The following is an 18,045-nucleotide window of genomic DNA, read 5'->3' as shown; positions in this document are numbered from 1 at the left end:
GTACCCCTGCGCGTCTTTCGCTGGCGTCGTAAGCGCCGAGACGACGTCACGGAGACTACTTATGCGCCACCCATGCATGTCAGTTCTTTCTTTTTCCACGCCAGAAAGTGCCGATCCGGTTAGAGCATGTACCCTAGTCACGTTTTGGCTTACTTTTTGAGACTTTTGTCTCTCCTATTTTGAGTCTTTTGACACCTGGTGACACATAGGGAGGCCTGGGTTTAAATCCTGCGGGGCCTGTTGCCGTACGATGTTGATGGCCGGCCCCCATAGCGTCTGTCTCTACTGTCTGGAGCGCGACCATGAATCCCGGTCTTGTTCCAACTGTCTGGCCATGGTTCCGAAGGCTCTGCAGGAGTGGTCCCGAAAGCTGCTGGAGGCCAGGCAGTCGTCTCCGTGCCGTTCAAGGTCCATGGGTCGCTCGGGGGACCGACTGCAGAGCCATCATCGCTCCTCTGGGTCAAATTCTTCACCCTCGGGTAAGAGAAGTCACTAGAAAAAGTTGAAGAAACGGGTTCGCTCTCCGACCTCCCCCATTGGTCTCTGGGGGGGACCAGGGGTCCTTCCCCTGTGGCTCCGTTGGAGCCTGGGAGTCCCACAGCCTGCCCGCCCTATCCTGGTCAGTCAGCGACTCCGGCCCAGTTGCAAGAGTTTCTTGCCACCATGGACCACCTTTTAAGGCCTACGGCTCCAACCCCGGATCTGCAAGGTCCTCCGCCGGCGGCTCCAGCGCCACAGGGTCATCCGCAGGCGGCTCCGGCCCCCTGAGGCTCCATTCCTAGCGCCGTCATGGGTTCCGTTCGTCCCACCTCCGCCCCTTGCCCGAATTTCCGGGCAATTTTGCTCTATCTTGGGACCCTAATTGTGACATGGAGCCGGATCTGCGCAGACTGGCGCTGTGCCCGGCCACGTTCCTGGCGCCGTTGGAGCATTTGCTTTTCCCTGTGCCTCCCTCGCCGCTGCCGCCTGTCCCACGGGCTGTGGAGGAGGTGGATGACTGGGAGGGGTCTGAGGACCCTCTTGCTCTGCAGTGCGATTCTAAACATGAGTGGGCGGAGGACTCAGGTTGCCTTGACCTCTCCTCCGAGCCTGGATTTAGGTCTCCTCCCGCAATCATGAAGGAGGGTGCTACATAAACTATGGTGCTCCGTAGAGCAGCTGAGGCCCTAGACCTTGATCTGCCTACTGTCACTCACAGGATCAACCTCCTTACGGAGGTTCTTCAGCCGGTGGCAAGTTCTATGGAACCTCTGCTCCCGTTTAATGAGGCCTTGACAGATGTTTTGATGGGCACCTGGTCAAGGCCAGCCACAGGGGTTCCTGTGGATATGAACGTGGCCAGGCGTCCTCGCCCAGCACCGGGTGACCCGGCCTTTCTGACAAATCATCCGACTCCGGAGAGCCTGGTCATTCAGGCTTCCTCTACCAAAGTGCGTTCACTACCGCCTTGCCGGATAAGGAATCTTAAAAGCTGGAGCAGTTTGGCAAGAGGTTATTTTCCTCTGCCAGCTTGGGGCTACGGTCAGTCAACATCACATGCCTTTTGGGCCGCTACTCTCAAGCAGTGTGGGACACAGTGACCAGACACTGCTCCATTGTCCGGAAGAGGTTCGGGCTGTACTTTCCCAAGCTGTTTCGGATGGGGAAGGATGCTGCAAAGTTCACCATTTGGTGTGACCTGGACACCGCTGACTCTTTGGAGAGAGCGATCTCCACAACAGTGGCCCTGCGCCGCCATGCCTGGCTGCGGGCCACTAGGTTTTCGGGGGATGTCCAGAGTTCCCTCATGGACATGCCTTTTGATGGTACTCGCCTATTTGGCGATAAGGCAGAGAGTGCGCTGGAGAGTTTCAAGGACTCTTGGTCTCCGGCCAAGTCCTTAGGTCTCTTCACCACACGTCGGCTGCGTCTACCTTTTGTTCCTTTTGTGGCCACGGAAGGGGTGCCCTTGCATGTACGTTCAGCCAGAAGCCTGCGCAGAACCAAAATCAGCATGGCCGCGGGCGTGGAGGCCGACGTGGGTCCAACAGGCGGGTCAGTCCACCTCCGCTCCCGCAGCATCCGCCTCAAAGCCTTCCTAGTCCAAGCTTTGAGGTGCACCCCACGCCTGTGGGTGGCAGGATTCAACATCACCTCCTCCACTGGCGTTTGCTCACTTCGGACAGGTGGGTGCTGCAGATTGTCCTAATGGGTACTCCCTCCCCTTCGAGTCTGCTCCCCCAGCCATGCCACCTCAGTTTCACCGCATGTCGGGGGATCACTTTGCACTTCTCCGGCAGGAAGTCATGGCGCTCTTGGCCAAGGGGGCCATCGAGCGCGTTTCTGGGCCAGAAGTAGGACGTGGTTGTTATTCCCACTACCTTCTGGTCCCCAAGAATGACAAAGGGGGCCTGTGCCCCTTCTTGGACCTCATGAACGTCAATCTTTTTTTCCGGAAAGAGAAGTTTGAGATGCTGACTCTGGCTCAGGTCTTGGCTGCCCTAGACCCTGGAGACTGGATGGTAGCGTTGGACTTGCAGCATATTTTCACATCCCCGTCCTGCCGGCGTTACCTGCGGTTCACGGTAGGCCAAGAGCATTTTCAGTTTGCTGTTCTCCCCTTCACCTTACCAGCGCCCCTCGGGTGTTCACCAAAGTGACGGCGGTGGTCGCAGCTCATCTGCACACGTCAGGGGATGTCAGTCTTCCCCAATCTCGACAGCTGGTTGTTGAAGGCGGGCTCGCCCCAGACAGTTGTCACCCACCTTCAGACTATGGCCGACCTCCTGCATTTTCTGGGGTTCTCCATCAACTTCCCGAAGTCGCACCTGAGTCCCTCTCAGAAGCTCCCCTTCATCGGAGCGGTTCTGGATTCAACGCAGTTTCGGGTTTATCCTCCCGAGCGGCGAATCTGGGATATTCAGGCTATGATTTCGATCTTTCAGCCTCTATCCCGGGTTTGTCAGGTTGACCCCCTGGCTCCTGGACTTGATGGGCGCCTGCATCCTACTGGTGCAACATGTCAGGTGGCATATGCGGGCTCTGCAGAGGGACCTGAGGTTCCAGTGGGCACAGCATCAGGGCAACCTGTCTGATCATGTCCAGATCTCGGAGGGCACTTTACGACAATTGTCGTGGTGGCTCACGAATCACGATTGGGTCAATGGCAGATCCCTCTCCCTTCCCCAACCGGAGCACACAGTGGTGATGGATGCGTGCCTCCTAGGATGGGGAGGTTGTAGGAAGGTGGATATCGGACTATGGTTCCCACAACTTTTTGCCTGGTGTTTAGCTGGTTTTCGACTTAGTTGACCTGGGACCCTGCTATTCAGGACCCCAGGCCCTCTGCTCTCTCTGTTAAAATGGATTCCATGTACATACCAATTGGAACCTGGATCACCTTGTGAGCCCCTGTACCGTGTACCCTAGGTACCCAGGGCATAGGTGCATCCAAGGCCTACCAGGGGCTGCAGCACGTATTGTGCCACCCCTGGCCTGGCATTACTATTTGACACAACTGGCTGATCAATCAGCTGGGGCAAGGTGGTGTAGTCACCCATTTGCTTTAGATATAGTATAACTATATCTAACCCTAAAATGGACACATATACTCCCAAAAGTCACTCCTATGGCGGCAGGCCTTAACAATCATGGAGGCAGAGTGCTTGGAATTATGTGAGATGGTGCTTTAGCATGAGCTGAGCCTGTCTGCAGCTTTCGGAACCAAGTCCTTTAGCTGTTTCCATGATAACGCTATACCATATACTCTTAAGTGCATTATAATCCTCACGGTTATTGCTAACTTTGGCATAGCATTATCAAAACATGTCGAGTAAGGTGTCATACGAATTGGAATACTACCCCCTCGCCAATTCTGGCGACGGGGGTAGCATTCCACTCTTCTAGAGGGACACGACATGTAAGTAACTGTGAATCCCGGTTAAAGTTAACTCGAGCCTCAACATCACAAAATGGATGCTGCCACCACAGACACAAGTCTGACCTGCTGCTGGGAGTCCTTGCAGCGAGGGAGGCCTGGACAAAGGGTTTCCTGCCTTGGGAGGTGCTAGCACCACCCTAGACAGGATTTTGTGTATTGGGTAAGACAGTCCTGAAAGGAATGAGACATGCCTGGGGCACACAAGGTGTCCCTGTGCATACCCCGGTTCAAACCAGTTGCTGGGGCACTCCAGCCCCAGCTCTGGTGCGAAACCTGACAAAGGATAGGAGGTGTAACCACCCCCCCTTCCTGGTCCCACCCATAGGAGGGACCTAGTTACAGTACAGCCCCCTTTAGGAGAATAAAGGTAGGAGCTGGTCCCATTTCAAATTTGATTAATCCTGATTTGAAACTACAAAGAAGAAACTCTGGACTTCGACGTTCTGCTCCACAGAAGACTGAAGAAATCTCCCTTGTGGCCAAGTAGTGACCACCTTGCACAATCAGGCACCATCAAGCGTCCTAGCGGTTCACTTTGTCGTCCTTCCTGCCGGAACCAGACTTCAGAGCCCGACGAGATCCGGACTTCCGGACCTCTCAGACCTCTACCTACATCTGCAGCACAGCTGAGATCCGTGGGTGTGACGAGACACGTGGGGCTGGCCAGCTTGAAGAAACTGCACTTCGCTTCCAGCACGACTTCAGAGGCATCCTCGAGAAAGTGCTTTGGGGATTGAGAAGCCCCAGCCCCGAGCAGCTCCTGCGCAGAAGATCAGCCCTCCAGCATCCACGAGATCTGCGTGGGTCCCTTTTGCTTGATTGCTGCTCGACGCGTTGTCTGGTCACTTGCCGGCTGACTAGTGGCCTCCTAGACTACGATCCACGACATCTACACCGCTGGTCTGGTTGCTCCAGACTGGCCCTTGCTTCCCTGCAAAGGAGAAGCACCCCGGACCCTCCTGGTCCGCACCAAACGCCTTTTCCACTCACCGCGTGGGTTGCCTTTGCCAAGGCCTGTTGACGCTGAATCCGGAACCAACACCGCCGACAGCGAGAGCCTGCGTGAGACAGCTCGTGTCTCCATCCTGGACATCGAAGACACCTCCTGGTCCACGTGGCTGCAGAGTCAAGCGTCCACTCTTCACCTGATCGCGACGACAGCATCTGGTTCCTTCCTGGTTCCACTCCAGTCACTGGCTAGTGATTGTGAACATTGTCCCCTCTGCTTTCAGGTCTCCATCTTCCTTGATCCACCCTTGGATCACTCCGGACATCTTCCTCCTGGTCGCCTGCAGCATCTTTTCTTCAAGGCTCCATTGACTTCAACGCGGAAACCCGACACACTTTCACACCTATGCACCCGCAGCCCGTGGATGAGGTAATGAGAGCATTTCGGTGCTCAAGGGTAGATTAACTCTCCTAGTGTCCAGGTATCCAGTCGTTTTAGTCCTAACTCGTCAGAACTTACCTTTTCGTAATCTGTAGTGTCCATTGACTTTGTTACACATCTCGCGTGCGAGTTCACACTCTGCACACGCGTCCTGTGGGCCTCCTACCCCTTTCCTAAGGTTAGGGTAGTGTAGTCCCAGCAAACCTACAGCCTCTGGACAGCTCCATTCCTTCTATCGATTTCCTTATACCATTTACTTAGTATATGGTTTGTCGTGCCCCTAGGGCACCATTGTAATTTGTGCAACTTTACGTATTTTTCTTAAGAGTCTTGTCATGTGCTTAGCCCTCTGATCTCAAAGAGTTCAGAGGTGTTTTGTTAGTAATAAATATCTTGTTTATTTTCATAACAACCTGTGTGGTGTCCTTTCATTTGGTATTCAAGGGGTTATATGTGGTAAAACAGCTGGCTTCACATGCCAAAAGAGTTTAGCCTAAGACTGCTTTGTCCATGCTACCATTAGGATAGCTGGTCTATAAGGTTGACTTACAACCAATCACCATAAGGGTTGTTTGTACTGATACAAGGTGATCACTAGAACTAGTGAGCATCATATATCAGGCCAACTTCTCACAGAGGTCACTTGGGAGAGGCAGAGATCAGAGGCCTCTGGTCTCCGGCGGAGTCCCGGCTCCATATCAACCTTTTGGAGCCTCCGGCAATCCGACTTGCACTGAAGGCATTCCATTCCTCTGTCTGGGGAAGTGTAGTGCAGGTGTTCACGGACAACACCACTGCCATGTGGTATTGCAACAAACAGGGTGGGGTGGGGTCGTGGACCGTATGTCAGGAGGCTCATCATCTCTAGGCATGGCTGGAACATTAAGGCATTACCTTGGTGATTCAACACCTGGCAAGTTCTCTTAACGCTGGGGCGGACGAACTCAGCTGCCGGTGCTTGATGGATCACGAATGGCGTCTGTACTCGGATGTGCCTCAAAGTCTCTTTCAGCAGTAGGGAGAGCCTTGGTTAGATCTATTGGCCACCGAAGAGAGCGCGCAAAACTGCTGGCAGTTCTGCACGTTGGAATTTCCAAGGCAGCACTTACTCTGCAACTTTTTTCGATGCGGGTGGAGATGCGGTCTGTTGTACGCCTTTCCGCCTATACCACTTCTGCCCAGAGTGCTGAAGATTCGGCGAGACTGGGCCCAAGTTATCCTTGTGGCTCCAGATTGGGCACGAAGATACTGGTATCCCGAGCTACTCAGCATGGCTATCGATCCCCCGATCCGACTGCCTCTTTGGGAGGATCTTCTGTCGCAGCAGCAGGGGACGGTCCTCCACCCGAACCTGTCCAGCCTCCACCTCCATGCGTGGAGATTGAGTGGCGACAGTTGACAGCTTTCGATCTTCCTCCCGAAGTCTGTGATGTCATTCTGGCAGCCAGGCGTCCCTCCAGTTAGACGGTATACGCCTGCAGGTGGAACAAATTTTGTGGCATGGTGCACAGAAAAGGCTGTGGATCCCCTCTCTGCCCCTCTTGCTTAGGTACGTCTGTTCCTTCTATTCTTGGCCCAGCAGGGCTTTGGGCTGGGCAGTATCAAAGGTTATCTTTCGGCCATCTCGCCTTTATACGGTTTCAAGATCAGGCTTCTCTTTTTAAGTCCCCGTTTGTTAACTGTTTTCTTAAAGGCATTACACACACCTTTCCTCTCATGCCTTTCATAATGCCTTAATGGGACTTAAATCTTGTCTTGGCCTATCTGATGTGCACTCCTTTTGAGCCCCTTCATAACTATCCTTTACGTCTTCTCATTCTAAAGACGGCTTTCCTGGTAGCTATCACCTCTGACAGAAGAGTGAGTGAGCTCCAGGCTCTTTCTTCCAAACCTCCTTTCCTTTCTGTTCATCCGGACAAGGTGGTTTTAAGGACCCGTCCTTTCTTGCCAAAGGTTGTCACGCCCTTTCACATCGGGCATACCATCACTTTGCCCACCTTCGTTCTGCCTCCCCATCATTCGAAAGTGGAAGAGAGGCTCCACCGTCTAGACCCAAAGCGTGCGCTCTCGTTCTATCTGAAGTGCACACAACAGTTTCTGGTGGATGACAAGCTCTTTGTTGGTTACGTTGGCGCCTAAAAAGGATGAGCTGTGCACAAACGGACCATCTCTCTGTGAGTCGTTCTGTGCATCAAAGCATGTTACTCGTTGGTTAAGAAGGAGCCTCCAGTGGGGCTGCATGCCCATTCTACCACGGCGACGGCAGCCACTAATGCCTTGGGACGCCGTGTTTCCTTGCAGGACATTTGTCAGGCAGCTACCTGGGCCCCGCTGCAAACGTTTACCAAGCATTACTGCCTTAACAGTCCAGTCTGGAGAGACAGCTTCTTTGGTGTAATCTTGTTCGCAGATCCATTACCGGGATTGGTATTGCTGGGATATCTATTCTAAGGTAAGGAATCTATCAGTAACGTGTCACACTCAGATGCACAAGTTACTACTTGTGTAACGATATATCTGTAGGTGACATTGGTTAGTGATAAATCCATTACCACCCCACCCATCCTTCCCGTTCTTCGAACTGATTTCTACGGTTAAGGTCATCCTTTTCAGGGCTTTAGTTTCATGGCAGCAGGGGTCAGTTTCTTGCATGGCTCTGCATTCCTGGCACAGAAAGTCATGTACAGAACTGTCATCAGCATGCATGGGTGGCGCCTAAGTGGTCTCTGTAATGTCATCTCGGCGCTTACGACGCCAGCGATGGGCGCGGAGCTGCACAACGCCACCTACCGACCCGCTGGGGTACTGCCAACGAAAAACTTTCCGGATCCAGTCTGACACCTGGGGATATTCAAAGGTAAGGAATCTATCACTAACTAATGTCTCTTATAAATCGTTACACAAGTAGTAACTTGTGCAATTTGGAGGGTTTCAAAAGCAAGCCTTGGTCACTACTGACTGTTTGAACAAAAGAAAGGGCAAAGGAACACAGTACCTTAAAATATCTGCAGGCGGCCTCGGTAGGCTATGTAATTGCCAGATGTAAGGGAGATGGCCCTGCCTCTTCCTGGTAATGACGGGCCTGCCCTTGGCCCGGGGTTAGCCCAGGCGCGTCCTGCGCCGCTGGTAACGTTGTGTGCTGAAATGCGCACGACTCCTCCCTCTAGGGAGCAAGAGTGCCTGCAACATGTCCCTACAGGAGATGTGGCTGCAGGCAGGAATGCAGCAACATGAATGACCCACACCACGGGTAACTTTGGGCGCCTAAATGCGTGCTGACTCCTCCCTCCAGGGAGCAATGGTACCTAGGACCTGTAGTCCCTCCAGGAGATGTGGCGGCAGGCAGGGCTGGACTGGGAACCAAAACCGGCCCGGCAAAGTGCTCGACTGGCCCCCCTGGGGGAGGCTGGGGGTGCGACCGAGCACTTTGCCGGGGCTGGTTTTCGGCCGATTTTGTTAGTGCCGATTTAAACAGCACTGTAACAAAAACGGCCCCAGGGGCACAAAACCGGCCCCCACCCTTCCGGCACACCGTGGGATTGCCCGGTGCCCGCAACGGCCAGTCCGGCCCTGGCGGCAGGCAAGAATGCGGCAAAATGAATGCCCCAATATATAGTTGGACATCTTGTAATGACTGATGTCCACAATATATGTTGAAATGGCTGACTGTACTTACATAGCCTGGAGTCGGTTATGTAGAGGTGTCCTGCTCATGCAGGGGCACCCTCACACTTGTAAGCACCCTATCTTAGGACTCTGTACGGGTGACTTAAATATAGTAAAAGCAGCGTGTGTGGGCATTGCACATTGGTTGTGCGAAATATCATGATTTCAGAATGACTTGCACTATGTCACGCATCATGCAATGGCAATCTGCATGCTGATTGTGTGTGGGTCCCTTTTGGTGACATAATATGATTCTTCCCTCAGTGACCCTTTTTTAGTACCCACCAGGGGTGCCATTTATCAGGGTTTTTACAAAGGGGCTAAAGTTGGATATAATCATTTGTATTGTTTTGTGGACAGAGTATTGGCACTGTGGCCTGGTTAGCAGAGACACAGTGCACTTCCAATCAAAAGCATCAGTACCAGGGGCAAAAAGTCTGGGCGACTTTTTATCAAAAAGAGGAACTTTCCTACAAATAGGGTATCCTCCAGAAAGAGTGTTAACCAAGGTAAATCACGTATTAATCTGATTAATACTCATGTCATTATACAGATTACTAATTGTTTCCCCTCTTTGGATGCAATTGTTTTTTTATGTAACTGTTTTATAGTTGTACTATGACTAGCTCTGCCTTCTTTCCTTGCATTTGGTGAGCAGATATACCAGGCCTAATTGGCATCATATGTCTTTATGGAGATACTGCATCACATTTGGTTGTGCCTGTGTCTCTTCCTCAACTGCCTATAACCCTTTGCTGGTATTGAAAGTTTCTGGATAGTGTTTGTTGCCTTGCTAAATTGGAATAGGTAGTTAATTTGTAGGTAAATAAAGCAACCATTATAAAACGTGTTACTAAATGCAAGTACGTTTTTCTATGGTAACTTACTTTAATTCGATCTGTTATTTACTTCCTAATTTGTATATTAACAGTAAACTTTTCCATGTCCGATCGGTAACCCAAGGAGATGTTTATAGAGCTGAAACTGAAGAAATCCCTCGTATATTTCAGGTAATCACATTCAAAATGATTGTATGCCTTTGTTTCGGTCATGTTATGAGATATATCTTGTTCAGATGAATACTTTAGAATTGCTCATAAACTAACAATGAAAAGTATCCTAACCAGCATAACACCTTTAATATTTGATAAAGAAAACAGGTAAGTGGCGGTGGGGTGTATGCTACCATTACATCTCAGATTTTACTTCTTGTGACTTTACATCACAGGTAAGTACATATGGAGCTTCACATCATAGGTATATTTATCTGATAGAGACTTCTAGCCACAGATTCCTTAACTTAGAATTATCCCCAGGCGTCGGACTGGATTCTGAATTTTTTTTGTGAGCAGTATCCTTACGCACCGGTAGGTGACGTCGGTCAGCTCCGCGTGGTGTCAACTGTGTCATTTGCGCTGGATGTGACGTGTGTGCCTATATAGGAGCCACCCAGCACCCTGACTTCCGTTCTTTTATTCCCGCACCAGTCAGCACAGATCTTGAGAGAGCTACCATTCAATTACTTATTGATTGTGCTTTATCAACGTTTTATCAAAGTTTATTTTGCGAGTTCTTATCCTGGTGTGAGAGTGATGTCTACTAGGAAGACCGGCTTCAAGACATGCAGCATCTGTCATCAATAGATGTTGGTGAAGGGCCCGCAACTTGTATGCCTCTGGTTCTTGAAGACCTGCTCCGATTTCCATACCATTCACCCTAAGGCCTTGAGTGAGTGATGCCTCAAACTCCTGGCTGCCCAACGAGCGACACTCTTGATCACGTTCGAGAAGAAGGTCGCTGGATTGTCATGTTACCCCAGTATTGGAACTTTCATAGATTCCCATGCTTTTGTATCATTCCCCGTCGGCGGAATGGGAGTCTCAGTAACAAAAATACCATAGCTGTAGGTACAAAAGAGAAAGGAAAAGGCCTATGCCTCATTCCCTTTTGTAGCATATCGCCCTCTTTTTGTAAAAGAGACCAAACTTTGGCTGATGCCTATCAGAAGCGCCTCACCCCTTGTGTAGGAGGGTGGATACCTGACTATGGTTGCCCCCAACTTTTTGCCTGGTGTTTTGCTGGTTTTCCGACTTAGTTGACCTGGGACCCTGCTAGTCAGGACCCCAGGCCCACTTCTCTCTCTCTAAAATGGATTCCATGTACCTTAGGTGCATTTACCAATTGGTACTGGGCCACCTTATCAGACCCTGTAACTTAGGGCATAGGTGTACCCAGGGCCTACCAGGGGCTGCAGCATGTATTATGCCACCCCTGACTGGCCATCTAAATCTGACACAACTGGCTGCACGACAGCTGGGGCAAAGCGGTGTAATCACCCTTTGCTGTAGATATAGTATACCTATATCTAACCCTAAAATGGACACATGTATTCCTATCAGTCACTCCTATGGCAGGCCTTGACAATCCTGAAGTCAGAGTGCTTGGAATCATGTGAGATGGTGCTCTGGCATGAGCTGAGCCCGTTTTCAGCTTGCGGAACCAAGTCCTAATAGCTGTTCCATGATAACGCATACCATATACTCTTAAGTGCATTATAATCCTCGCGGTTATATGCCAACTCTGGTATCGCTTTATCAAAACATGTCGAGTAAGGTGTCATACGAATTGGAATACTAACCCCTCGCCAATTCTGGCGACGGGGTTAGCATTCCACCCTTCTAGAGGGACACGACATGTATGTAACAGTGAACCCCGGTTAAAGTTAACTCGAGCCTCAGCATCACAAAATGGATGCTGCCACCACAGACACAAGTCTGACCTCCTGCTGCTGGGAGTCCTTCCAGCGAGGAGAGCTTGGACAAAGGGGTTCCTGTCGGGGGCGGTGCTAACACCATCCCAGACAGGGTTTTGTGTATCCTGGGTAGGCAGGGCTTTAGAGGAAGGTGACTGCAAGTGGCACCCCGGTGCTCACTATGCATAGGCCGGCTAGAACCAGTTCCAGGGGCACACCAGCCCCTGGCCTGGGGAAAGTCCGGCATGGGAGAGGGGTGTAACCACCCCCCTTCCTGGTCCCACCCATGGGCAGGACCTAGTCGCGTACCAGCCCCTTTCTTTAGTATAAAGGTGGGAGCGGGGACCCTTCCAAATTAGATCGTCTTTGAATCCTGAAACTACTTTCTACGAAAGGAACTCAAGACTTCTTCTCAAGATTTCTCCCTTGTGACTAAGGAGTAGTCACCCTGCATCTGCGGGCACCAACTAAGTAACCTGCAGTTTGCTGCACGTCCTTCCTCCGGAACCCGACCGACCAGCACGACGAGCCCCGGCTTCCCTGGCACCTCTGACCTCTACCTGCATCATCAGCCCAGCTGAGATTCGTGGGTGTGACGAGACCTTGAGGGACCAGCTATCTTCAGAACTGCACTACACTTATCCAGCACGACCGCCGAGGGATCCTCGAGTGAGTGCTTTGGGGTTCGAGAAGCCCTAACCCTGAGCAGCTCCAGCACCGAAGTCCAGCCCCCCAGCATCCACCAGATCTGCGTAGGGCCCTTCTGCTCTTTGCTGCTCACCGCATTGTCCGGCTACTTGCCTGCTGGCTTGTAGCCCTCTTGACGACGAACGACGACACTTTCATCGCTGGTCTGGTTGCTCCAGGCTGGCCCTGCTCCCCTCCAACAGAGGAGCACCCCGGACCCTCCTGGTCCACTCCAGATGCCATTTTGAGTCCACTGCGTGGGCTTGCATTTGCCAAGAGTTGTTGCCCCAATCCTGGGTCCAGCATCGCCGACAGCAGATACCTTCGTGGGACAGCTCGCACCTCCATCCTGGTTGCCGACAACGCCTCCTGGTCCGAGAGACTGCAGAGCCCAGCGTCACCCACTCACCTGGTCGAGGTGACTTCAGCCAGTGCCATCCTTGTGCCCACCTAATCACTGGCTAGTGATTAAGAACTGAGTCCCCTCTGCTTTCAGGTATCCTTCATCACCGATCCAGGCTTGGATCACATCGAACTTCATCACTGGTCGCCTGCCAGCAACTTCTTCTTTCAGGCTCCATAGACTGCAACGAGGATTCCCGATGTCTTTTCAGCCCTATGCAGCCGCAGCCCCTGGGCTAGGTTACCTGAGCATTTCGGTGCTCCAGCATAGCTTAACTATCTAAGTGTCCATATCCTTTTTCGTTTCAGCTCTACCTAGTCGGATTCGTCCGAAAACACTAACTTTACGAAATCTAGCATCCATAGACTTTGTCCCGCATCCCGAATGAGAGTGCACACTCTGCACCCGACCTCCCTAGGCCTCCTGCTCGTAATCTGAAGGTTCAGTAGTCCAGTCCTAGCGATCCTAAAGCCTTTGAGACTAGTTACTTACCTGCTAGTATCTCGCATTTCACTTTTAGAGTATATGGTTTTTCGTGCCCCTCGGGCATTTGTGTAAATTGTGCGACTTTCAGTATTTCTTTAAGAGCTTTGTATTGTGCCTAGCGCCCTGTCCTCATAAAGAGTCCAGGGCTGTTGTGTTCTAAATAAATATCCTTTTATTTTCATAACAACTTGTGTGGTGTCCTTTCACTTGGTGTTCAAGGGGTATATGTGATGGTATAACAGCTGGCTTAACACGCCCTCTAGAGTTTAGCCTAAAGACTGCTCTTGTCCATGCTACTAGGATAGCTGGTCTAAGGTTGACTTGCAACCAATCATCAATAAGGGTCATTTGGACTGATACATAGTGATCACTAGAATAGTGAGCACTACATATCAGGCCAATTTCTCACACCTTAGAACCCTCCTGAAGGAACCTCAGAGCCTTAGATTTTCTACCACACTTTGTGCTTAGGGAGTCTCCTCAACTCTGCTCTGCTCAACTTCTACTCTTCACGGAATTTCTTCAGGGTTTTTTCTTCAGATTCTTTTCAGATTCTCTTCAGGATTGTTAGCTGCCTTCCAGGATGTCTGACAAGGAGAAGAAAAGGGCCCTTTTCAAGCCATGTTCCTCCTGTGGCTAGAAAAGGCTTTTTGTGGAGGATAAGCACAACGACTGCATCTATTGCCTCTATCCTGACCACAAGGCTGCAGACTGTAAGATCTGTCGCACCTTTTCGACCAAGACCATCCGGGACCGTGAGGGTAGGCTTTTGACATGGCTCCAGAAGCTGAAATCTAGAAAGGATACTGTCTCTAATGACAGTGAGGATGCAGCGTCGATGTCTTCCTCAAGAAGGTCAGTGAAGAGGGGTAGGGGTTCCCCTTCTCCTTCTGTGGAGTGTTCTACTAAGGCCTCAAAAAAGACCCTTAGTGAGTCTGAGAGCCAGGGTCCCAGCAAATCTCCTCACCGAGGTGAAAAGTTGAGGGTAGGACCAACTACGCCTTCCAAGGGTGAGATGACTGCCTCAGCATTCAAAAACTCTCTTCCCAGTCTTCGATGACAAAGACGTCGACGGCGGAAGTTCCGCCGACGAAGAAATCGAAGTCGAAATTGGGGATTCGTCGACGGAGGAATCGTCGTCGAAAAAGAAGCGTCAATGGCAGGTTCATCAGCGTCGACGGGAGGTTTGCCGACGACGAAGGCGTCGACTATTAAGGCGTCGGAGACGAAGGTTACAGCGTCGCCGACGATAATGATGACGACGACATCTGAAAGAGACACGTTAGTGATAGATTCCTTACCTTAGAATATCCCCAGGCGTCAGACTGGATCCGGAAAGTTTTGCGTAGCAGTACCCTTGCGCGTCGGTAGGAGTCGTCTGCGGCTCCACGTCCGTCGTCGGTGTAGGAAGGTAGATACCTGACTATGGTTACCCCCAACTTTTTGCCTGGTGTTTTGCTGGTTTTCCGACTTAGTTGACCTGGGGCCCTGCGAATCAGGACCCCAGGCCTACTGCTCTCTCTCTAAAATGGATTCCATGTACCTTAGGTACATTTCCAATTGGTACTGGGCCACCTTATCAGACCCTGTAACTCAGGGCATAGGTGTACCCAGGGCCTACCAGGGGCTGAAGCATGTATTATGCCACCCCTGGATGGCCATCTAAATCTGACACAACTGGCTGCACGACAGCTGGGGCAAGGTGGTGTAATCACCCTTTGCTTTAGATATAGTATACCTATATCTAACCCTAAAATGGACACACAGATTCCTATCAGTCACTCCTATGGCAGGCCTTGACAATCCTGAAGGCAGAGTGCTTGGAATCGTGTGAAATGGTGCTCTGGCATGAGCTGAGCCCGTTTGCAGCTTGCGGAACCAAGTCCTAATAGCTGTTCCATGATAACGCATACCATATACTCTTAAGTGCATTATAATCCTCGCGGTTAAATGCTATCTCTGGTATCGCTTTATCAAAACATGTCGAGTAAGGTGTCATACGAATTGGAATACTAACCCCTCGCCAATTCTGGCGACGGGGTTAGCATTCCACCCTTCTAGAGGGACACGACATGTATGTAACTGTGAACCCCGGTTAAAGTTAACTGAAGCCTCAGCTCCACAAAATGGATGCTGCCACCACAGACACGAGTCTGACCTCCTGCTGCTGGGAGTCCTTCCAGCGAGGAGAGCTTGGACAAAGGGTTTCCTGTCAGGGGCGGTGCTAGCACCATCCCAGACAGGGTTTTGTGTATCCTGGGTAGGCAGGGCTTTACAGGAAGGTGACTGCAAGTGGCACCCCGGTGCTCACTACGCATCTGCCGGCTAGAACCAGTTCCAGGGGCACACCAGCCCCTGGCCTGGGGAAAGTCCGGCATGGGAGAGGGGTGTAACCACCCCCCTTCCTGGTCCCACCCCTAGGGCAGGACCTAGTCGCGTACCCACCCCTTTCTTTAGTATAAAGGCAGGAGCGGGGATCCTTCCAAATTAGATCATCTTTTAATCCTGAAACTACTTTCTACGAAAGGAACTCTCGACTTCTTCTCAAGATTTCTCCCTTGTGGCTAAGGAGTAGTCACCCTGCATCCGCAGGCACCATCTAAGAACTCTGCGGTTTGCTGCACGTCCTTCCTCAGGAATCCGACCGACCAACACGACGAGACCCGGCTTCCCTGGCACCTCTGACCTCTACCTACCTCTACAGCTAAGCTGAGAACCGTAGGTGCGACGAGACCTCGAGGGACCGGCCATCATCAGAACTGCACGACTTCTATCCAGCACGACCGCCGAGGGATCCTCTGGTGAGTGCTTTGGGGTCCGAGAAGCCACGACCCTGAGCAGCACCAGCACCGACGTCCAGCCTCCCAGCATCTCCACGACCTGCGTGGGGCCCTTCTGCTTTTTGCTGCTCACTGCGTTGTTTGGCTACTAGCCCGCTGGCTTGTGGCCTTCTTAACGACGCCCAGCGACATCACTGCTGCTGGTCTGGTTGCTCCAGACTGGCCCTAGCTCCCTTCCAAAAGAGGAGCACCCCGGACCCTCCTGGTCCACTCCAGACGCCATTTTGAGTCCACCGCTGGGCTTGAATTTGCCAAGACTTGTTGCCCCAATCCTGGGTCCAGCGACGTCGACAGCTTCATCCATCGTGGGACAGCTCGCACCTCCATCCTGGTCGCCGACAACGCCTCCTGGTCCGTGAGATCTGCAGAGCACAGCGTCGCCCACTCACCTGGTCGAGGTGACTTCATCCGGTGCCATCCTGGTGCCCATCTAATCACTGGCTAGTGATTAAGAACTTGGTCCCCTCTGCTTTCAGGTGTCATCCATCTTCGATCCAGGCTTGGATCACTCGAACTCTCTTCACTGGTCGCCTGCCAGCAACTTCTTTCTTCAGGCTCCTGGTTCGTCTACGAGGATTCCCGACGTGTTTTGAGGCCTATGCAGCTGCAGCCCCTGGGCTAGGTAAACTCGGCATTTCGGTGCCCCAGCATAGCCTCATTATCCAAGGGTCAGGATCCACTGTCGTTTTCGATCTACCTTATCGGGTTCGCCCGAGAACACTAACTTTGCCTTTACTAGCTCCCATAGACTTTGTCCCGCATCCCGCGTGAGAGTGCACACTCTGCACCCGAGTCCCCTAGGCCTCCTACTAGTAATCTGAAGGTTCAGTAACGTATGTATGACAAAGAGAGAGGTAGGGAGAGTATATGACACTCTTATTCTCCGGTCAAATATCAATAAACAAAAGAAGAGTGTCAAGGAGGAGGCTATGCCATTCTAGGGAGCACGGTAACAGCCACACTGGGATGTTAGGAAGGCCCTCACTCACCACCTAGTGATGACATGCTTCATCATCGGGCCCCAGCAAAGAGACCGAGTGTCTCTTTGGTGTGCTGCAACGCCAGGATTACTGCGGAACGGGATGGTGAGTTTAGGACGTGTTGAGTGAAAATGAACTTATAGTGGGTGATGAGGGTATTAAAAATAGTCAGTAGTGTATCTGAGGTAACTTTATTAAATGATCACTAAAGACAGAATGTATAAAATTATGTGAGGACACAGTCCACTTTAATTGAGTGGTAGGTTCCTAAAGAGTAGTCGACATGTTTCTTGCCATCGACACGGTGTTAATTTACCCGGCAATTCGTCAGGACTGGGTGTGATAAACCCTGGCGGTATGGGCACGCTAAGGCCCACCCTTACCTAGGGACGTGAGTGTGAAAATTATAAAAAAGGTTGAAAAAGTGCAAAAAAATTAGGAATAGAAGAATTATTCCTAATTACTCCTGGTTTAGGAGGCTTCTACTGATCGTTTCTGCACCTGAAAGATAAGGGGACAGAGACATACAGATAGAACAAGACACACATTTAGAATTACTCTTGGTTGTCATCAATTTTGTAGTGAATATCGTGCTCCAAACGTGAAAGGCACTCTAGCTGTGGTAGAATAGCACTATGGTTAACACCACCTAATAGCCCCCGGATTCTCATGAGCTAGGAGAGGTGTAGTGTACTATTTGTGGTACAAGCTAGTAGTGACTAAGGGGTAAAAAAGTGAAAATCTTCATAGAAGATCGTCAACTTAGCGATCAAATCAAGGGATATGCACAGATCGCGATTCAAGTTAAAAATGTCTCACTTTCAAGGTGTTGGGAATGAACACCATGGGTCTCAGGAGGGGGGTGGGAGCGTATTCGGCACACCCTATAACATGGCGGAACAAAGGAAAAACAACACAGGCA

The 18,045-nt window shown here is 51.2% G+C and overlaps 1 protein-coding gene across 1 annotated transcript in view; it reads left to right on the top strand.

The window, feature by feature from the left end:
* Window positions 1-18,045, top strand: part of ROCK1 (Rho associated coiled-coil containing protein kinase 1) — a 2,273,505-nt gene that overhangs the window by 2,024,421 nt on the left and 231,039 nt on the right. Inside the window, exon 30 of the mRNA XM_086965620.1 lies at window positions 9,907-9,985. Coding sequence (XP_086821746.1) covers window positions 9,907-9,985 — 79 coding nt within the window. The remainder of the gene's footprint in view (window positions 1-9,906; window positions 9,986-18,045) is intronic.

This window comes from Lissotriton vulgaris, chromosome 4_1, assembly GCF_964263255.1.
Source record: "Lissotriton vulgaris chromosome 4_1, aLisVul1.2, whole genome shotgun sequence".
Classification (NCBI taxonomy): domain Eukaryota; kingdom Metazoa; phylum Chordata; class Amphibia; order Caudata; family Salamandridae; genus Lissotriton; species Lissotriton vulgaris.
Note: the sequence above shows the minus strand (reverse complement) of the source record. Positions and strands in the feature narration are given on the sequence as shown.